This window comes from Caloenas nicobarica, chromosome 11, assembly GCF_036013445.1.
Source record: "Caloenas nicobarica isolate bCalNic1 chromosome 11, bCalNic1.hap1, whole genome shotgun sequence".
Classification (NCBI taxonomy): domain Eukaryota; kingdom Metazoa; phylum Chordata; class Aves; order Columbiformes; family Columbidae; genus Caloenas; species Caloenas nicobarica.
Genome location: NC_088255.1, coordinates 21,592,998 through 21,616,353, shown reverse-complemented (window position 1 = coordinate 21,616,353; position 23,356 = coordinate 21,592,998). Strand labels below are relative to the sequence as shown.

The 23,356-nt window shown below is 40.2% G+C and overlaps 1 protein-coding gene across 1 annotated transcript in view; it reads right to left on the bottom strand.

The window, feature by feature from the left end:
• The window catches only part of ARHGEF3 (Rho guanine nucleotide exchange factor 3), a 92,956-nt gene that overhangs the window by 43,362 nt on the left and 26,238 nt on the right, over nucleotides 1–23,356 (bottom strand). Inside the window, exons 3-4 of the mRNA XM_065642473.1 lie at nucleotides 19,551–19,617; nucleotides 3,211–3,273 (exon numbers count right to left, since the gene is read on the bottom strand). Of these exons, the coding sequence (XP_065498545.1) occupies nucleotides 3,211–3,273; nucleotides 19,551–19,617 (130 nt within the window). The remainder of the gene's footprint in view (nucleotides 1–3,210; nucleotides 3,274–19,550; nucleotides 19,618–23,356) is intronic.

The following is a 23,356-nucleotide window of genomic DNA, read 5'->3' as shown; positions in this document are numbered from 1 at the left end:
CAGTCCAGTTATCAGAAAAGAACAGAAGTGGCAGCAGCAACAAGGAGGGAAAGCACAGGCAGAAAAATCTGGAAACAGCTCAGAATTTAAGGAGAGATGTAGTGTCTGCACAAGGAGGAACAGAGAACTGTAGAGCTCTAAGAAGGTGTTTCAAATGCAAAAAAGTACTTTGCTGTCTCTGTTTCTCTGTCCCAAGTCTCCAAGCTATAAAAGGACATCTATGAAATCTGAAGTTTGTGTAAACCATGTTAATTACCTCATGTCTGTAAATTCACACGCATATGCAAATCCCTCTAGAACATATCACCATTTTAAGAGCACAAGAATGAAACATGCCACAGGCTGAGTTAACTGCATAGACTGAATACAAGGTAAACCTTCTGGTGAAGGCCAATATGAACAAAAGCGTGTTGGGTAATACGTATATTCTCATTTAAATACAGACTTCAGAGTGCAGTGGCCTCATATAGTCACGCACCCAGTCTTCACAGTCTGCTGGCCACATCTGTCACAAGTTATCACAAACTATTTGACATTGAGGGGATTTACAAATCCACTTCTTGGCAATAAAATGAGCCAAGACCAACCAGCCAGTTTAATAAGCCAGTTTATCAACTCCTGAAGCATCAATACCAGTCCAGACCACTAAACAAATACAAAGATCATTTAACATGCTCAAGTTACCAGTCCTTGTCCTGAGTCAGCAACACTCCAACCAGCATTTCCTGAGAAAGGAAATTCTGTCTTTATGACTGATTCCCCTGGAAAAGATAGGTGTGTCTGGCAATGGTGAGGCGTAATAAAAAAATAAAATCTATTTTTATAAAACGATTGTAGACAGATTATGAAATTGGCAGGAGACCCATATGTATGTTGCTTTCCAAGGTATGAAGCAACTCCAGTCTTTAGGTAGTTAACTCTCTCTTTCCCATCCCCACTCTCCCCTGGAAAAGGTGGTGGACTGATGCATTTGCACACATTGGGAACTTCAGGCAGGGTAAAAGACAGGCAGAGCTTGCCACCGGTGAGTAGGAAGCAGCAGCACATCTGTGAAGCACTGCCCGCGCAGCGGTGACCGCGGAGGGTGACCAACGGCGCATGGACAGCCAGTGTGACAGCCGGTGCAGTGACCGCCAGGTGACGGTCAGCACAGGGACAGCCAGATGACAGCCAGCATGGTGACAGCCAGCGCAGGGACAGCCAGGTGACAGCAGCAGCCAGGTGACAGCAGCGCCTCCTCCCCGCAGCAGCCGAGGGAGCCGGCAGAGCTGGGCAGGAGTAGTTCACCTAATTACAGAAACCAGGACGTCCGCTGCACAGGGAAGTCTAATGTGCTTATTTGTTAAGCACATATGCCGTTTAATAAAAAATAACCCATTTTATTGCAGAGCCTGAGAGATTTATTATCTGTAAAAATTTAATAACATATAATTATCCCAGTTAGGATTTGAATTCATAATAGGGAACACGTGCATTCAAATTTTGATGTTCTTAGGCACTGCCTTGGAAAATAAAGGCTTTTGTTGAGGACACACATATAAGCAATTTGGCCTGTCTTCTCAAAGACATAAGAGAGTTGCTAGGCAAAGGAACCTCAACATTTATTTACATTAGGCTAAAACCCAAAGGCTCCAACTAAGCGTAGGGGCCTCACTATGTCATTTCAAAACTGTCATTATTTGGAAGACAAAAACATACTGTATTGGGCTAATTAAAGTCATCTGCGAGCGGCTGTGACCCAGGCTAAGGATGGATGTCGGAGGCAATGGTAAAAACCCGCTGCCGCAGGAAGCGTGTGAGAGCAGAGCAGGCACCTAGTGATATACACATAGTTTACTCGCCCAAACTCCAGAAGTATGCCAGTTGAAGGATTTCTTCAAAGGGATGGTTTCACGTGGTCTAATTGTTTGGAATGTCAATTAATGGGTCTCTAAGAGCAAACCCAAGCCAACAAGAGACATCGCTCTCCCCAGTATAAATAGCATCTCGTAGCACGTCTCCCTTTCCTTGTCCTTTTTAATCACACACAGAACAAAACGCTTCTACAGATAAATATTCAGCCATGGACTGCTGGATTCCAACTGTCCCTTCCACACTGCAACATTCCACAGTGCAGCTACAAGGCTCTAATATTTTCTACTGATGTGAGACACTGAGAACTTCAGGAGCAGGTATTCAATCTGCGTGCATCCTCAGCACTGTATTTATCGTTATCCGTCAGCAAAATATGATGTGCAAAGAAGAACAGATGTTTATTTGCCCCTTGCAGAAGGCTCACAAAGGTGATAGTCCTCCTTTACCAGGATGATTATAATCTAATTGGCAGGAACACGAGTGATTAGAAAATGCATAATTCTTCCTGCCCACTTGTTTTAATGTCAACAGCTCCCAGGTTTGACGGGCACACTTGAACCACTACCTGAAGCTAACAGAACAGAGGGTGTTGTTCTGAGGTCACATGCCGGGCCGATTTTCCAAACCAAAGGCACTTCCTCTCTCGAAGGAACTCACCCTGACAGCTTAAATCTTCTCTCACAGCCAGAGGCCAACTCGCCTTAACATCAATTATTATCGCTGAGGAGAGCAGAGCTAGATGTGCTGAACAGGAAACTGCAGTGTTGTAATGCAGGAGAGTTCAGGGTGAAGTACATTTCGAAGACACAAGACACAGTATATTCTGTCTGGCTTCACAGCATCTGATAGAAACAGTCTATTTGTAGGGAGAAGTACACACAAAACCTGCACAATTTCTATAGAACATATTTTCTGACAGTTTCTTCAGATCTGACGTGACAGAACAGCATGGCTGGAGGTAATGAGCACATCACTTCGGTAGCACACGTAGGTGGCCCAACTGTATTAATATCGCGTTACACAGCTTCACACAAGCATTAACCACCAACATCACTGAAATAAAATCTCTCATACAGCTATGCAATGGGATAAAAGGTCTGGTTTTAAGTCCTGCATTCATAATGCCCTTTCATCCTGATTATTATTTACTAATAAGAAATTCGCTGCTTTACAATCAACTGTCGTTCTCACTGCTTCTTTTATCATTAAAGGTTTTACTACAGAAAAATGAAAAGCAGTAATATTTCAAATATAATTTTTTAGTAATAAGCAGAACAAGTTATTCATGCTATGGATGAAAACAATACAGCTGAAAAGATGAATGGGTTTGTTTCAGAGGAAAAGAAAATTACTCACACTTGTATCCAGGCTGCAGATACTGATTGTGTCTTCATCTCGAGTACTCTGTTTTCGTTTCTTCTAGAAAACAAAATGAAAAGAAAAGCTCAGGTTTGATTAAGAGTACCAACTATCACTAGTCTGATCCTGAAACAGGTATAGTCATACACACACACACATATATATATCTGTATATACATAGTTTATTATTCTCTCTCATCATCATTATAATCGCCATGCATGCGAATATAAGCTGATTTTCACAAGTTCAAAAGGTAATTATTAGCACTTTAGTAAATCAGCATTTCTCTTTTTTTGCTCACAGAGAGTTAGGTTCACTTCAATTAAGAAACAAGTAATTACTGCAGACTGTAAAATGTACTTTGGCACTTGACACTAACTTTTGTAACTAATGAAACTGTCAGAAGCAGCAACTTGTGTTTTGTGTCGAAAGCCTATAGGTAGGTTTTTCAAAACATACATTCAGCAACCAAGCGCCATTCCCAGACAGTCAGTTTTACATAGCGAGGCTAATAGGTGAAGTGTACCGCAGTACTTACATTAACACATATTTCTATTTTTCAAACCTAATTAGACTTCAGTAGATACAAATGCACATGCCCTTTAGCTTTCCTCAAAAAACTATATATTGATTCTATTAAGTCACCACTGAGTCCTTACTTTGCAAACAAGAAATGACAAAACTAAGAGGTACTATCCCGCCCAAACAGTGGACACAGGTTAGGTCAAAACAAAGGATGTTTAGATTTGGAATTGAGATTTCTACCGGGGAAGGGTCAATTGAAGTGGGTATGGATCAGGTACACCGGAATCTAATGGTGTACTGATGGTGATTCTGGTGAATGGGTAATAGAATAAAAGTAAATTCCAAAACAGTCAATACAGTAATACAATAAGATATTATACTCTATACACAGGTCAAAATGGGAAAAAAAAAAAAGTCTCTAAATACTATGAATTTTGGAACTATTTAAAAAGTTTTCTATAATGGAATAGAAGCAATTTCTTTGTTAACAGTGTGGCAAATGACCACACACAACAAATAGGTAGCTGCTTTGTTAAATAACTGATTAAAATATTCTTACTGGTGGTCATGTGGCTACAGATCTAACAAAGAATGTGGCATTTCCAACACCGGCCAACTCTAATGAAGGGGTTTGAGACTAGAAATTACATCATGTGAAGGACCAGCAGGCCGGTCAGGCTACGGGATTAACGAGAACGGGAAGGAGACGGGACGTCCTGTCACTGGAGAAGGAACATTATACAACAACTCTGGGGGCTTTGACTACGGCATTCACAACAGGTACATGGGCCTGAAACACGGAGGTGTTGGGGACAAAGCAGCGGCCAAGGGACAGTGTCCAAGGCAAGGCCATGGGGACAAAGCACAGCACAAAATGCAGTTAGGAATAAATACTAACATGGTCATCTCTTATTTAGAGACAACCTCTGCAGTTATAAAACTAAATCTCAATACACTCACGGGGCACAAATCAATATCGACTGTGACGTACACACCAAGAGGGAGGAAAAGACGGGTAAATGGTAGGAAAAGCAATTCCATACTGAATGTCTGGGACAGCCTCCACAAAGTAGATACCTTACACTTTACTGTGCTAATCAAAGGATGACTTCTCACTTTATTTTAGCCCTGCTACTTACTGAAAAGTAATGTAACAAAAAAAATCTACCTAAGAACATGTATACTGTACTATTATTGCTACTTGGAAGTTTGCAAGTATTATACTACTTACGTTCTCTGTAATTTTACCTCAGCAGCTACACAAGACATTTCACACAAAAATTGTTGAATATCATCAACCACTGCAATTTTCTAAGAGTTTCAAGGGTTATTATCATTGTACTGGGTGAGGGGGAGAGGGAAGAGGAGACACCATGGCAAAAAAAAAAAAAATCCAATAATTTAGCTACCAAGTAAATTTCTTTGCCCCTAATAAGTGGATTAGAAGCAAAAGATTGCAGCAGATATTGTGTGGGGAGCATAAGGTGCTCATTAAATTAATCTCTGCTCTTTGCAAGGATCTTTTACCCAAAGGAATTACAAGTCCTGTCTGAGTTGCCATAGCACAACACAGCTGACCTCGGAATCTCTCGCATTCCAGAAAATCACAATACTTGCAGACCTTAAAAAAGGTGCATGTGTCTGCGTGAAAACAGTTCACCAGCAGCAAATGTTAATAGCTGCTCTGAACAGGGATGTGTCTGCGGTTTCTGACTGACCACACAGATGCATTACATGCATCTGAATATGCACCTCTAGACTGAAAACCATTTTGGAATAAAATAAAATTAAAATAAATAATTAAACCCACCAACCCCAAAAGGAAGCCCCCAGAGCATGAGGCCTGGGTGGAAAACAAGTTGGAATCTTGGTCGGTGTTTGTGCTCGTGTTGCCCTGAAGGCTGCAATGACATCTGTGGTTATAGAGACAGAACATTTCCTGGCCCTACCACAGCAGGAAAGAGCTGTTCTCAATAATCATCTCACAGGAGATGAGAAAGTAAGATATCCAATTATGTATTAAAGCACTGATTTAATTAAAGGAATTAAAGCAGTAAGACATTGTTATAGGAAGGCTGGATTAACATCCTCTCTCCATCACAGGCTTTTAGTTATCAATACCAGAGATTTATATTTTACCACCTGGGAGATGAAATGCAAAGATGCACAAAAATAGCTTGATTAAAAAAACCCATCCTGTGATGGGGAAGGAAATGGTTTTCAGAAGAATTGCTGACTTTTGCTGTATCATCCATCCATCCTAATTGCTCAGAAATGTGTCTGCACACAGACTGGCATCAAAATAAAGAGCGGTCCAAGACAATGTGTTTGCACAGGGACATGAAATCCTTAAACCTTCTAAGTCAGAGACAGACCCGCTTCACAACAAAACACAAAACAACTTACTTTTTAAGCCCTTTCTTCATACAGAAATCTATTTAACAAATGGGGATCAATTCATTCTACTAAAACAGACTTTCTCCACCCCTCCCCAAAACAAGTCCAAAATAAAGAAAAATTAAAAACCATTTAATTGTTATTTCAAATTCTTTTCATATGAAAATACAGAAAAGCTAAAATATTTCAGATTAGAAGCTAGGCATTTTGGTCTTCCTAGTACAACACAAGGAAATTTTTACTAAACGCTTCAACATTTTTCTCACCTGCTGTTATCACTCAGCTAACGAAATATGCCTTGGATCCAGCTTAAATTGGGCACAAAATTACCAGGCAAAAGACTAATAACCTTCTACGCTAAGGTTAGTTGAATAATGACTAATTTAACATTTCCTGCCGTGGATGGTGGGATATAACCCGATATAACCCAAGCAAGCAGCCGGCAGAGGGGACCGAGACGAGGCAGCAGTGGTGTCCCACTCCCCCGCCCCAAGCAGCCAAAGCCTCACACAGAATTACCCATTTTCCATCTCACCACGTTGCTGTTGCGCTGACATTCAAGCACCTAAGATGAAATAAAGGTACAGATGCCAAAAAAAACCCAAAAGCCTTTGGCCTGGCTGGTACACGGCTCCGTTCTAGAAAGAAGCCCGTCCAGGGCACATGAACCTCATAAGCGTCTCTGTCTGCACTAACCAGCTAGAAACCACTGAGCCTGCAGCCACGGGCAGACAACAGCATCTCAGAGCAACTTTTCCCAGAGCATAGTGCCTTTTTTCAGCTGAAAGATGCAACATACATGCTTTTTGGGACTGTAACCGCAGAACACTGAATTCTAATACAAAACCCTTGAAGAGAACAGAAGTTGTTACCCTGCATTCTAATATCACAGTTCTTTATGTTGGCAAAAAAAAAGAATTTGCTTAAGCTCTAAAGAGAACCAAAAATTCCTTAGTTTTGCAATAAAACTCGTTTCTGCATATATTTCCGCTGCCCTCTACTGTTCAGAATATCAAAGACGTTACTGGTTTCTTTTTCTCAAGACTGACATGCCAATCTAAACAAAGCTTTATTGAGTTTGCCCTGAGTCTGGCACGACGTTTGTGGGTTCTGCTTCCCACTCTGTTCGGCCGGCGGGTCCGTTGTGTATTGGTGGCAGTAATAGAACTTGTTTGTTCTTGATGTCCCAAGCAAACCAAACAAATGAAAAACCAGTTTCTGCCTTGAGTCTGTTCCAATGCAGCAGCCAAGTCTACAATGGAGGGAGGTCACGGGTGGCACTGGCGGCTCTGCCACTGACACGCGGGTATCGGCACTTGGGAGGAGTCGCCCCCACCTCTGCCAGACACAGCAGCTTTTACTTTTCTCTGAGCACAGGGACCGAGCTTTATTTCCACAGTGCTTATTGTGATGGATTGGAGATTTTCCGGTCAACGTAATATAAAATGAACACTGAAATGAACAATGAAATGAAAGTTATATTCGACGTGTTTAACATGAACAACAGGAAATGGGTGTGCATGTACGGGATGCTGTACGGACAAGGATCAGCAGAGCTTTGTTTGAGGACTGGTATTTATTCTGTCTTTATTTAACCTTCTTCCTTCCCCTTTTCAGAAGACAGGGGAGAGTAATCTAGCAGAGAGTTAAACATGCTCAAACTTTTTCACAGTTTACTATAAAGTCTGAATCAAATTCAGATAAATAAGTTAGATACTTTTATTTCTTTCTCCATAGGAGTTCTTTCATACATAAATGAACAGCAATCTTTATTATATGATCCTTTCTCAGTCAGAACTTGAAGACTGCTATATATATTATGCTTTTAATTAACACTTACAGTCAATATCTAAGAATTCTAAATTCACTGACCATATAAATAAAACCTAAGATGCAATTTAAAAGAGTCTATACACTATTTAGATTAATTTTCTGTTCTTCTCACAAACACTTTTCTGCTGGGGTCTGTCAGATCCAGTTCTTTGTGGCCGCGAGTAATATAATCACTGAGTGTGCAAACGCTCCCCGGGTTCCTTTGCCTTGGGCTGACATGACGAAGTGGCAGTTTCCAGCCTTCTCTGTTTGTGTTGAGCAAGTTTATTATAGGCCTAGTTGTAAAAGCAAGAATAATTCAAGTTAGGCTATTTTAATGCGCTAACTCTACCCTTAAAAGTTTTCTGCACTGTAGGCCTGGGGAATTCCTCTGCCCGGGCAGTGACAACCTGTACAGCTGCAGCTGGCCATTCAATCTCAGCTGTGACGACCGTTCTGGGTCCAAACCTGCTACATCTGCATATGTAAGAGGTATAACTTCTTTTCTTGGAACAAGAAACACCATGGAATTTCCTCACTTGAAAAGCAGATTCATTCAAATGACATTTTTCTTTTTAAGGTTTGGGGGGGTTATTGTTTGGGGGTTTTTTTAAGAATGTCAGGCTGAGAGAGTTACGGTGTTCCGCCTGGAGAAGAGAAGGCTCCAGGGGACCTCACAGCCTCCAGTACCCAAAGGAGACCTATTATACAAGAATTATTCTTTCCCTTGAGGTGCCAGAGCCCTGGACCAGGCTGCCCAGAGAGGTTGTGGAGTCTCCTTCTCTGCAGACATTCAAACCCGCCTGTGCGATCCTGTGTGATGTGCTCTGGAGACCCTGCGTCAGCAGGGCTTGGGCTGGGGCATCTCCATAGGTCCCTTCAACCCCAACCGGTCTGGATTCTGTGAAAGCTGGAGAGGGACTTCTTACAAGGGTATGTAGGGATAGGACAAGGGGTGATGGCTTTAAACTGAAAGAGGGGAGATTTAGATTAAATATAAAGAAGAAATTCTTTGCAGTGAGGGTGATGAGAGCCTGGCCCAGGTTGGCCAGAGAGGTGGTGGATGAACCATCCCTGGAGACATCCCAGGCCAGGCTGGACGGGGCTCTGAGCAACCTGAGCTGGTGCAGATGTCCCTGCTCATGGCGGGGGGGGCACTGGATGATTTTCACAGTCCTTTCCAACCCAAACCACCCTATGAACCCAAGAGAGCCACTCACGGTAAAAGAGAGCTTGGATTGCTGATGCTGTACACAGCACCAGAACCACGCACAGCAGAATGAAACCATTTCCACAAACTAGGTCTCCCCATGGCATTCAATTAGCTTACATTCACAGAAACTGCAGTCGTCCCTTACTGTTCTCATACTCTTTCCCTCCGTCTCCTGCATTCAGCATCATTATGCTGTTCTGCCTTTAAAACCACAGACAGGTTCCTGCATATGCCTTTTGATCTAAAGCCTCAAGTGCTCTTCAGCATCACTAGAATAGATAAAATGGCTGCACCCAAAATGGATTTTTCTGCAGATAAAAACTATACTTTTTCTAAAGTTACATTATTTTTTAGTGAATTATATCTGAAATACATACCCACAGCAAATACGCATCTCAAGTACATCCAAAAAGACTACACTAATTTAACAGTATGGCAGTTAATAACCACCGGTCTTCTTAAGATATTTCATAAAAACTGATAATTCAAATGCATAACATCTATTAAACCAACTTTCACCAGCTGAACAGCTCTTCATTTCTCTTGCAGTCTTAATAAACTTTGTGAGCCTGTTGCAATTTTGATTTACCTCTCACAAACATAAAGCATTCCCAATAACATCTTAAAAAAATTCCACGCAATAAATTTCTCACAGACCATCTCACTACTGAAAATTGTCACAGGGAATGTTAACAAAAATATATCCCAATTAACAATCCAGTCTTAAGCTTCAGTATAGTTAAGCCAAAGCAAATGGAAGAGAATCCAGGCCCCTGAACACGTCCCTGACTTGCTTGCCTCACACCACAGGCCCCCACCTTTATCATGTATTTCTAAGAATTTCAAAGTACGGTTTTATTCAACATATACACAAATATTTTGAAATAACGTTGCTTCTTAAATAAGAGGAAGCTCTCTAGTTTCCCACCTCATGGAAGGATGCTGGAAACTGGGACTCGATCCGCAGAGTCAGAGATCAGATTTCCGCATTTGTGACCCTGATGTGCTACTCTTCACATATTAACAGCCCCAAACCAACATCTCACACACAGCATTAAGAACCATCAAGTATTAAATGGTAACGGTTGCAACATGTAGAACAGGTCCATGTGTACAATGCAGCTCTTTCTAAATTACGCTGAAAAGTCTGAAGTGACAGATTTTATAATATAATTGTATACTCTGTTCTACTGCTTAATTATGATCAGGAAGTGTTTCACCCAAAAAGATTTAACCCAAATATCCCTTGCTATGAAATAAACCCACTCAGTGTGCTACCCTTGGCAAACAAGAACCAACTTCACCATTGTTCCCACACACCCAGAGACAAATGTACACTTGTACTTCATACCAAGTCTTACTTTTCTACACACGACATGTGCTAAATCTTTTCATCTTTCTTCATAGGTTGTATTTTCTACAGTTATTCTCAAGCTTGCTGTATTTCTGTGCACATCCTTCCAAAGTTTAATGTCTAAAACTGCCCCCGGTTTTCCAGGTGACGCCCCAGACATTTGCTGTAGAGCAGAATCGTGACGTGCTGCAAATCCACCGCAGACAGGACCGGTACAGCTCTCACTTTGACAGTGGAGAGACTTATGCACATAGCTATAAACGCTCCCATACAAACCCCAGCACCAGCCCAAACCCTCATTTTCACACTAGGAGGCAGGGGTGTTTACATATGTATGATAAAAAGGCAAAACCAAAACCATAAAACCACTATCCTGCAGCAATAAACTACCAACACATATAGAAAAATAAACTGTCATCCATCCTATTGAGAATATCAGCATATATTATCTAAACTTCTAATAAATTTCTTTCCCTACAGAACAAAACATTCCTGCTAAGCAACATTTTGGTTTCATTAATACCCAATTTTAAATCCCATCATGCTTGGAAGCAATATCTGTGCAACTTCACCTTCATACCATGTCACACACCCCAACAATAACAAGTAACACAATCTCGAATTCACACTTACCTGATGGTGCACAAAAAAGCAACACCACACCATGAGGTACTTTGAATTGTACTCAGATTTTCGGAGGTTTCTTAACCTTTGCTACGACAGTGACGCGTCCCAGTCTGTGCAGTTTGGGGCAGGACTCCTCCCCGCGCAGCCACCTCTGCTCTCGCTTCCTGCCACGCCGGCTGCTGCAAGTGCCACAAGCTGAGCGACATGGATTGTTGTCTCTATCTCTGCTGGTGTTTTTCCTCAGACTGCTTCGAAAAATATTTGAAGCAGACAAAAGTGTTTTTAAAATTGCTAACAACAGAAGAGCACCGGTATGGGAAAGATATAATTAATGTGTTTTTAAAGTAATTAAGTAGGTCTTTGGGGGCTTTGACACTCAGTCACTGAAGCACAGTCCATCTCCTACCTGGGCGCTTCTCAGGCTTTTTGACAACTATTGCCACATGGAGATGCCCCAGAAAACAAACCAGCTGCCAGACACTATTAAACATTTAGTTCACAGAAAACTTTCAGTATTCCAGAAGTTGAGGGATCTGCTAAGCGAGAGTTCTTAAATCAACAGAGGCATAATAGCAAAGACTCGGCACAGAACATTTTAAAATCAGCCCAGAATCCAGGCCCAAAGATAAGCTTGGCAGAGCGCCCAAATTTTGCATGTGAGGACATGTCAAGGAAATGCAAAGTTCGATTTTATCCCTGACAGTTCGATGTAACTGAAGAAATAAACTCCATTTTTGCTGATTCTTCACCAATCTAGGTAAGTCAGTCTTTATCAACTGCATCCTGTGAAACCTGGTGAATCTTCATTTCAGGGGAGTTTGGAAAATTTTATACTTCAAGCATCAAGAAAGAATTCAAGTTATTGCTTCCTTAAAAAGATAAAATACTGTTGCTGCCTCAATGACATAAAATTTCCCAGCCCACTTGCAATTTCGTAACCGTGGATCCCTCCCGCAAGGACTCCCCGGACGCACACACACTGGCCATCGCTTGAAGTTGATAAACCTCCAAGATTAGGTTCCAGACTCCTAACTCAGACTGCAAAAGATAACGCTGCCTTGAGAGCTCTTTATTTGCATTTGCAAATCATTCTTTGGACAAGAATGACTGACAGAAAGCGACCTTAATATACACTCAGTGAATTGCCTCATTTGGCCATCAGATCACGTTCTATTATTTCAAGGTAAGAGAAACTCAGTTTCATGAGCTGCTCATCTGCAAGTTCTCAAAATACATAACTTCCCACACATGATATGAAAATTCATATTTGCATATGATTCATATATACCAGTGGCAATGTGCGTTTGAGCTACCCTTTTCAACATCTAGACATACATAGATCTCAACTTCCCTTAGCCAAAGGTAGCTGCAAAACAATGCAGGATATTGATGCTGAAAAATGGAATCCATAATCATCACAAGTGTGTGAAACACAGAGCTTTGTAGGGCAAGTCAAAGGAGTGATCTCGAATGGCTTTCCTCCATCTGCCCTGCATCACAAACCGAATTAACTATTTTGGGCAATGAAACTTTTCCTCAGAAACTAGTAAAAAGGAGCTATTGAGAGAAAGATGGGATTTGGTTCCTTTTTAAAGCACATGTGGACTCCAATGTAAAGAGCCAGTGCAAATACAGGAAAAAGTAAAATCCTGGAACTTTTCTGATGCTGTGTATGCACACTGCAAATACAGCGAAAAGTCTCTTGAGTGCTTACCTTTTAACATATTTTCTATACATTTGTATACATTCTTGGTTTTAGACGCTTAGTCATATCAGGAGACTAAATATGTTTCTACTATTATTCCAAAGAGACTTTTTTGTTTAAGATTTAAGTAATAATTGTGCGAAAAGTTAGCAAAGTGGAGACCTTGTTTTTCCGTTGCTACTGTAATAACAAGATTTGGTTCCAGGCTGTTATAAATAAAAGACACCATCATATTGCTCTTATTATGCCTTTGTATCAGATTTTAAAAGATGGCCATAATTTTTAATTGCCAAGTGCTTTTCTAACCACAGAGAACAGCGTTAGCTTTCAAGAAGAATCTTGTTCTTATTTTTAGTTTAAAAATAATTAGGACTCATTCCAAGATGAAGCTGGCTGTGAAAGCACTGTGACGTTTGGGATGAACAGCCATCCTCATACAGAGTACCAAACCACTCAGAATGCTTCTTCCAATGGAAAATGTCAGAGGGAATTTGAATTCCCTGTTCTTTTTCCTGTAGCTCTTCAGGACTGTTTAGAAGCTCTTTCAGAAGCCTTCCCTTTGCTCTTGGTCTTTAACAGATTTTGTTTGGCTTTCTGTCACAAGTACAACTTGACAACCTCCACTAGAGCTGTGGAACTGGGGATGTAGAGGCAGCTGTTGGGATAAACCCTCTAGAACAGCCAAGAGAATTTCCTAACTGGTTCTGCAAATGATGCTTTCGCAACCTTGTCCAAACGTGTAGCCCTTTCGTTTACTTTTTATTTAAAACTTACTCTGTAGTTTTAAATAGTACTGTCTGAAATAGCACTGCCAAATTGGAAACGCCTATGATCAACTCTGGCTGACCAGTGAGTTTTTACAGTATGAGCACTAAGAAATTAGACAACAGACCATCGCAATTAATTTGGTAAAAAAAGGGTGATGTTAACAAAATCTTTTTGTAATAGGTTGTAGTAACAGCAAGTTCTACTGCAAGCATCGTGACTAGTAAAAACAAACAAAAAAGCAATAAAGTCCATGAGTACGACCATTCACGTCTACTAGTCATTTTAAAATAAAATTGCTAATCTCAAATAGTGCAGCATTAATAAAATACTACTATGTAGTTCAAAATTGGCCTGAGAAACAACATTTTGGAAACAAATGGCATCACATTCAGCTGGACAACAGCATCACCCTGCTCACCATTACAGGTTTCTGAAGCAAAGTCATAGGAAATACTAATTTCACATCGTATGTTCTCAAAAAGCAGCCACTGGTGGGGGGAAACAAATACAAAGAGTTTGGTTGGAGTTAAATTGAAGGGGGTCAAGTTCATGTGCTGTCGAACAAAGAAAAGAACAGTAAATGACAGCAGGAGTACAAGGTACCACCCAACCTATGATTAAAGACAGGAAACCTGCGATAGAACAGAACATCAAACAGCCTCAGAGAACCACAATTGGACCCGTCTGCTTCATCACATGGCGCTTCCAGCTCGGGACTGTGTGTGTGTGCAAAATAGCTGGTGTGATGGGTTTATAGCGTATACTGAATATTTCTACTATAAATAACAAACCCCACCCGGAACAAAAATAAACTTGTTACAAAGTACTGAGAAAGATCCATAAAATAAAGCCCTACAATGTTAACAGAATGACCGCATGAAGTATTTTTCAAGAAAATACCTATTTTGTGAAAAGATAACACGAAATTATAAGAAATCCTTCCAAATAGGGGATATCACAGTATTTTCATTATCGGAAATACTCAAAATATTAAATGAATAACTGAGATTTAATAAACAGAATATCTATCCTTTGCAATACAAATAATGACGGAAAAGTCTTGCAGACGTAAAAGCGTAGGACAGTTTCTTCAATTCAAGAATGCAATAGCCAAGTGCTCTACACACATGCCTCAAAATTCTTGTCCCAAGAAACATATAAACTAAAGTGTGTTTTATATAACTAGCATGTAATTAACTGCAAAGTAGCCCTGCAAACTAGGTAATTGGGCAGGTTTAATGGCTATGTACTTAACTCATAGATGATTTTAGATGTAAAAGCTGTGAAAGTTTAATAAAACAGCTACTGAATTAATGAAAACATTGCAAACTCCTACGCATGACGGCACTCTCGAGATAGCACGAGTGGCAACAGGTCATGAAACATTCACAGGTTTTCCTACCTGACTCCCAAACTCCAAGAAACCTCCCAAAGTCTAAAGGCCAGCCTGTAAAAATAACTCGTTTATTAAGAACTCATTTATAAATAACCCTTTTATAAATAACTCATAGACGTCTCTCCAGCACACGTTCAAGTACTGCTGTATGTGAATGACCTCGTAATTTACACTACCCACTGACCCTACAGAAACATACAGGCATTTGTCACAGACCTAAGAACTAACAGATCAACAGGTCGTGTTTTGCTGGAATTTCAGATAAAGCATTCTGACGTAACTAACCTGACATCATACACTGTGGGCAGAAATTATCATGGTAACTAAACTATGCTGAGTCAGTGCATCACTTTGGAATAATACACCCCTGAATTCTTCAAATTTCCTAACTGGTCGCACTGAGTTCTTTTAAAACTCAGTGTATACATGAAGACTCTAACAATTTTGGTACATGTTTTGGAAGTGCAGATGCCTGCTCTCCAGTTACGTAAATGCCACACAATGAATTTCTGATAGCATCTCTGTTTGTTTGCCAACATAAACCTTGCTGTTCCAAGAGAAATTAGTCTTGTGACTCATCAACAACAGTTCCCCTGGTTTGTTCAAAACCAAAACCAATAATAAGCTGAAGCATTTCAAACTCCACCCACAGATGAAGCAGAGGGCAGGGGGGCAGGGGATCCCTCCTGGGGAGGAGTCTCTCTATGACACACGAACAAACTCGTTTCTGACATTTAAGCCATAATAGGTATAATTAACCCGCTCACAGCTACACATTCAATTAAGCAAGTATGCTCTTTTTTCTGTCTGCTGAGGAAGCTGTTTAAATCATGCCTACAAAACGCAGATACATTAACAGAAAACCACATGCGCTTTTTGATGCATACGATAACTTGTGTTTTAAAACCATATTCATTGTACTGTGAGATAATCATATTTACGCACATTTGATCTAGAGATATTGGTGCACAATTTTGCTTCAACAAGAATGAATAAAGACCTGACACCACTTGTAGTAAGTGTCTCTTACAGGCAACATCATTGCTTAAGTAAGTATCAGTGATATAGACAAAGTAAAACCAGCCAGGATCCAGAAAAGGGAAAGAGGGGCTTTCTGTGGCACCATGTAATGACGGAATTTATGTAACTAATCATCAAGTTAAGGCTAGGAAAGAACTTCTCTCTTAGCAACTTCTATCTTGTTTGGATTTATGCACCCCAAAAGGAATAACCACAATCTGCCAGCCTGCACAAAATCAACATACTGGTTTGTAAATACTGCCTGAAAAGCGTGGAGTTCTTCCCACCTGGCACAAAACACACCTTGTTCCCCACAAACCCACTTGCAGTGAACTAGCAAAGAAACCACTTACACACCTAAAACTGCCCTTCTCCATGTTTAGCTCGTTTTTCTGTGAGGTTTCTCATGAACGAGATCAGCCTTCCTCACAGGTGACCTCATCTGCGGCTCAGCAAAAGCTTTTGCAAAACTAAAAAGGAAACGAAAAGGAGAAAATAGGAAGAAGCCCAGTTGCAGTAAATTCTCTTCAGTCTTCAGGAAACTGCACACCAGACAAATGCCCTCATAATATTTCAAGTAGAAAACGTTGGGTTAGATTTCACTATTTTAGTTTTAGCACTGAAGTTCTTCAGCCAAATTTGGTGCGCAAGGGAAAGAAAAGTAGAGAAACCATCATAATGGTTCTGATGCTCGCTTAAAGTGTGCAGGAAATGATGCTCTTGGTGGAACAGTAGAGAGACAAGTAGAGTGACAAGCAGAGACAAAACCAGCATCCTCTTCGGTTACGCCTACAACCCCAGTATTCTTCATTAACCAGGTAATTGCTTTTCTTTTGATTGTCTGGCAGTTTCTTCAGAGCCATCTGAAGTGGCATCATATGAACAGTGGGACTGCTATGGACCACTGCTTTTGCAAACCTATGTAGATGTATGATTAGGAAAAAAAAATTAAAGAATTTCGGTAACACAGGCCTACCATTCACATATTTAAGGTGGTCTACAAAATTATCCTGCTGGCGAAACCAGGAAGTGGGTGATCTTAAGCCAGGAGACAGATCAAGAAGCTGAAATCTGAAATTCCTTGGGAGACATTCTGAGCCTCCTTGAATTCGGAACATTGTTTCAGAACCTGACTACTCTTACTATGGAAAAAAATAGCACACAAGTGTGTAACTCAGGACTGTATCATAACTATCAAATCATCACAGACGCTCTAATCCTGACATCTTCTAACTGCACGTGCATGACTGTATGAATGTAAACTTCATTTAATGGGATGCTTCATTAAATAAAACTATTTCCCAGCCACCCTATATGACAACATAATGCATTATTTCCACTATTTATTTTAGTATTTTAGATCAAAATAAACTCCCTTCTCCCTATCAATACCTAAACACTGCCCAAAGTTCTGGAACTAACTGCTACTATTATCTAGAAATGACAGCATTGGTAGAAACACACAAATGGGATCATCTTGACATGGAAATCCCCATTGAGAAAATGAAATACGATCTCTACCCATGGGGCTCAAAATAGCTGCTCAACATGGAAAAAAATCTTCTGATAAAATCAATTTAAGCAAGGAGAGGAAAAAGAAGAGCAGCGAGTTTTTGGTAAATGGTTGGCACCCAGGCGACCTGACCTCACTGGGAGGTTTCCGTGGCTGCATGTTCAAGGATGCTTTAACACACCCACTTCGGCACCAGACAGAGACATTTAACAGCAGCAAACTGACTGCAAAGTGAGAATAGACAGATGAACACGTTACAATTTGGTGCTTAACCACTTTCTCATTTTTTGCAACTGTTGAAACGATCCTGTGTTATAGTCTGTAATACAGAACTAGCTATGTGTTTTTAAACATCTATGCTATGAATAAGTCAGCTCCAGAGCTTTGTTTGTTATACTCAAGCCTGGCACTATGCTTTCTATGAAATATTACAATTATAGAACTTTACATCTGTGCTAGTGTCCCATAAGTTCCTTAAAAATAAGTTGGCAGACAGCTCCCACAGATCGTAATTTCCAGATACACTCTGAAGATCCTTCATCCGCTGCCTATTTTCTCTGATCAGGCTATAAATATGACCTATTCCTATCTCATTTCAGGTTCTAGATTTCTCCTCTTGATTCCGAAGTCTTTTACTCCCCAGGTTCTCCGCTCATCATGTATTAGCCCCGTGCAGCCTGGACCGTTGACTTGATGCCGCCACACGTGCCAACCGCAGACCCGCTCTCTACTGAGCTACTGCTCTCAACAACTCAAACCTATAACACTCTTCCTACTATTTTCATACCTACAACATTCTTCCTCAGTTTCTTTTCCAGCATAGTTGAGAATTTGGAGAAATACTAGAGTCAATTTTACTTTTAAACTGGCTCTGAAATGTATAACTGATCTGCAGACCAGAGGTCGTTGGTATTTTCCTTGCATCCTCAGCAATGCTGACAGCTTCATCCCTGTAGCTTTGTGGTGCAATGTAAGAAATAGATGGTGAAAATAAAAGCTCACAGTAAACAATAGTAGATGCTGTATTTATAATATCAAATTAGAATGCAAGAGTCAGTATCAGATATTGTGAAAAGTATTTTTCTTTTTAATGAAGTTTACCATATTATGACCAACACAGACCAGTGAACCCATCAATGCCGTTTACCCTTTCGGCAAAGCATTTCAGTAATGTCTTTTAACTTACAACTTTTGTTGGAAGAAGCTCAGAGGAAACACATTTATATGCCTTCCTGAATACAAAACTGAACTCTCTGGATCCAGTGAAAGTCAGTCCGCATTACGGGTAATGGAAATCTACTGTTCATTATACCAAATGAAGTTTGTAAGGCAAAAAAGACCTTCCTTTGACCTGCAGATTGCAGTAACACCATGACTCAGTGACACTGTGACACTGTGATGCAGTGACACCTCCTCCTAGACTGTAGCCCATGCTACACAGCACACACCCCCGTGCCTTTTGAACAGCAGCACCACGTCACATTCTTCAACAAAGGCCATCGATGGTCATAGGGGACAACACAGCTCTTGGAAGGAATTAATTTGTGTAAGAAGTCCACCTCTGGAACGTGAAGCAGACAGGAAAAGCTTCTGATACCACCAGCAAATATCAAGGTTCTCAGCCTCACTTGCTTTGCTTTTTCATGTAACTTTCCAAATATCTATATTAAATGAGCACTTAAAAACCAGTACATATCAGTTCAGGTTTGCTGATTTATTTTCAAATAAGAAAACACTTTTTTTTTTTCTTTTTAAGTCACACTGTACACGAACCTACTTACATTAAATTATCTCCCGTACCCCTCATAATAAATCAGCCAATCACATAAACAAAAGCTGGTTTTTTAGAAAGACTTTTAGGAGGTCACGAAATCAAAAGTTCAATTTTATAATAGTTTTGCCATAATTTTAGTACTCTCAGATTGTGTTTTAATGACAGTTACACTGCAACAAAATGAAGCAGGAGGGAATGTTACAGAGTATAAACAAAACAACACCAAACTTACCCCTCTGAAATTCCAGCCCTTGGTTGAAGGAAACAAGGAAAAATTGTTCTGCTGCTGCTGTTTCGGCCTGCAAGATGAGACAAGGAAAAGCGTTTACATTTTCAGCTGTCGTATCTTCTATATCAATAACAGAGTGACAATGGAGTGAGAAAATTAAACCACAGGCTTCAAGTACTAACACACCTTGGGCCTCCCTGGCGGCACTTCTGACAGGTGTCTCTCTTCAGTTGAGATAAGCGTTTTAATTCAGATTGAGAGCCAAGGGCCATGGCAGCCTCACGAGCCTTCAGAGACGCACGGACTCAATGTCTCACAACAACTTATTCCTCGTGCTGATTTTGAAGGCGCAGAGACTGCCCAGCCCGGCCGGCGCGGGTCTGCGGGGCTGTCATTCCGTGGGGTGACGCAGGACGGGGCCACCTGCCAGCGGGACTGCACGGGGACACGCGGGAGCCTTTCATCCCAACAGCAAAGCTACAAAAGCCCCAGCATGAAGCAAGCTGGCCATACCTCTGAGAGACGCTAAAAACTAAAGCAGCTGACTCCAGTTTTTACTCATTCCAAACCCTTTCTCCTACCCTATAATTATCACTGTACAATTATTTCTGGAAAGTAACCATAACATTCTCCACTTCACTCTAATGGGTGTTTTTCACCAGGAAGATCTCAAACCACTCTACAAAGGTAGGCAAACATTGCTGAGATTTGACACATCAAGTCAGATCAAAGCCTGACTGACCTGTTGAAGTTGACCAGACCAACAAATAGTTTGGCAGTGTGACCTAAGTGCTGAACACACTTCAACTCCAACCATGCAATTATATAGATTACAGAAGGGATCACAAATAATAACAGGAATACAAGAACTTGGCTAAAAAAGAGCGAATGACATGGCTCCCTGTCAAACCTCCCCATCCAACAACAACAGGAGGGATGGTTTGCAGTTAAAGCCCTGGACTAACACATGAAGATCTTACAGCTCCTGAGGGACCCCAACACACCATGTCCCAGCCCCTGCTTTGTGCAGTCAGGACAGCAATAGTTCTGTCTTTCTTCTGTCTTCTCTACTTTGGTGTAAAATATTTGCTGTACAGACATTTTTCTTACTACACACACTAAAACACATCATAGAGTTGTGATCAAACTAGACAGATGCCAACAAAATGCAAAGAATAAACTAGAATCATGACAACTGAGTCATTTTTATAACATCAAAGGTTGAGATGTAAATCTTCTCAGTTTTTCACTCTACCAGCCAGCCAACCAGAAAGAATATCAATATTTGAGTGCATTGATAAAGTAATTAAAAAGCACAAGGCAGCATACATCACAGACTTAAGCATAATAAATCCTCCTACTACAGCTTTCCAAGTAAAAAGACGACAAAACTGAATTTTTATACCCAAATGCCTCACTGGAACTCTTAACTGCATTATGGAAAGAGAAAAATACGATTAATGAGAGCAAGTTACATAGATTATCAATTGTCCTAACAGTGCTTTGTACCCTTTTTATTCATAGATGATATCACACTAGAACCAGAGTCAGATTTTCCAAAAAAGTACCGTGATATTTCTATAGAGTTGTGCTCCAGTCACTTTTCAAAAAAATCTCATGTTTAAACTTCCATTTGGGCTTTTTTTTTCATTGCTATTTTAATGCTGTTCATATATTTATTTTCCCAGTTTTTAAGAATTACACTGGAGTTCTACTTTCATTAGGATGAATATAGGGGGAAAGTGGACAATTTCTGGCAGTTCATATTAAGCTCACGTTAACTTTTACATCCCCAGCTGCTCCTGCAGTCTCTTCCTGCACACAGAACCACTCACTACAAGAGTATTTTTCTGGATATGAAAATCCAGCCTGGGTGTGTTTTGCTTAAAATACTCGGCTGCTGTATCTGTTGGAAGATAAAAGCGCATTTCTCAATTCTACATGAATACTCACTGAGATGATAAAAGGAAAACTCAAACCTCTTAGACACAAGCTGTGCTAAGTAAAAATTCTTTTCCATCGGCAAAAATAAAGGTTGTTACTACAGCTGGGAAGATTTTACAAAGATTCGGTTAAATAATAAATAGTCCTCACTGTTCAGAACTGTTCTTCGTAATGTCATCTGCTCAACCTATCAAAAGTGTGCACTGATATACTGTTCATGAAATCACATTTATTTTAACACACAGGGATATTTGTGATACTGAATTACAGACAGAAAAAAGGCAGAGTGGTTTACCTGGCAAAGCCTGACACCTTCAGTGTGCAGTGACCACCCCTCCCCAAAAGTCAGTAATTCTAGCACATCATGTCATGTCTCCACTGGTCCTGCCCTCGCCGTGCCCAAAGGATTGCAGGCTGATGTGGCAAATTCCATTGAGCTACTTTTTCACATATAGGTCAATAACTTGGGCATAAAAATCTGACCAAAGGTTTAATTCTGCACGATACTGGGGCTCTGCTCAGGACACAAACAAGTACTTTATAATACAACAGCTTAACTAAAACACGGGTAACAGAGCTTCTCCCACACTTTCAGCATTTTCTGTTAAATAAAGAACAGAGTGTTAAGAAGTGAGTAAAGTCAGGAATCCATCAACTTATCGATAACAAAACCTTTCATGGCAATGAGTTGCAATATTATATCAAGTCTGAGGGAAAATCTTCAACTTTTTCAAAAAACCTTTTCCTGTTTCTAAAGTTATTTAGTTAGAAATGTAAAGAACCTTGGGATTTTTGTTTTTCCCTTTGGATGATGTTTTAAAGATAAGCACCTAATGAAACCTCCTTTTTTCTTTCAGGGGAAAATGAAGCCTGGGAGAGAACAGTTCCAGTTGGTTGGATAGGTACAGTAAACACAACTATGCTTAACAAAATATTTAAGATACAGCTGAAACTTCTGTAGACAAGCAAATATTTTTAGTAGTTATGTACCCAAAACAGTTTTCTTTAACAAGCTACCAGGATATTTTTTGAACTCAGTTATGTTATGTGCACCAAAATGAACTATAAGAGGCCCTGAATCAAAGTTTAAAGCAATATATATATATATATATATATATATGCACAAGACATCAAGATCAAACTATGTAACTTTTAGATTCACAAAGACATTTTCCCTTGTAAGAATTTCACTTGCTTTACTAGCAGATCGTACACTGCAGGAACCCAAATACAACAAAGAGGGATTTCATCTCTGTTTCATCTTCATTTCATAAATTGCATAAATAACCAAAAGAGTAACTATCAGCCCCCTGAGCTTAGAAAACTTTTTTCTCCTCAGATTTAACAAAGGGATCTTCACAATTTTCTTATTAAGCTTTAAAAATATTTTTTTAGATCTTGAAAAGAATGAGCAGTGTCCTTTCAATACTGATTACTTTAGTTTCCCCTGCTCAATATAACTGATTAGGACTCTATCGTGGCCACAAATCCCCTGAGCTCCATAAGCATTCTGTCTTACTCCAAGCTACCAAATCAAGCCCTAAAATGCTTTCAAGTTTAAAAGTTTATTCATATGATAAACACCGGACCAGTTTCCCCTTTGTTCTGAAAGAAAGTGAAATAAATACAAACCAGGCGACTATATGCACAAAGGCCAGTTTACAGTACACGGAGAGCTACATTTGACAACAACCAGTTTCAATAAATATTGCATCCTCTGACATCAGGATATGCTGTTTAATACAAACACTGGCAAATTTATTTCTGCAAAAATCAGAAGTTTTGGAAGGCAATTTAAAAATAGGCACTGAAGTCAACGCACGCTGCACTCTGCCATCTGACTCCTGTGACCTGGATCCTGGCGC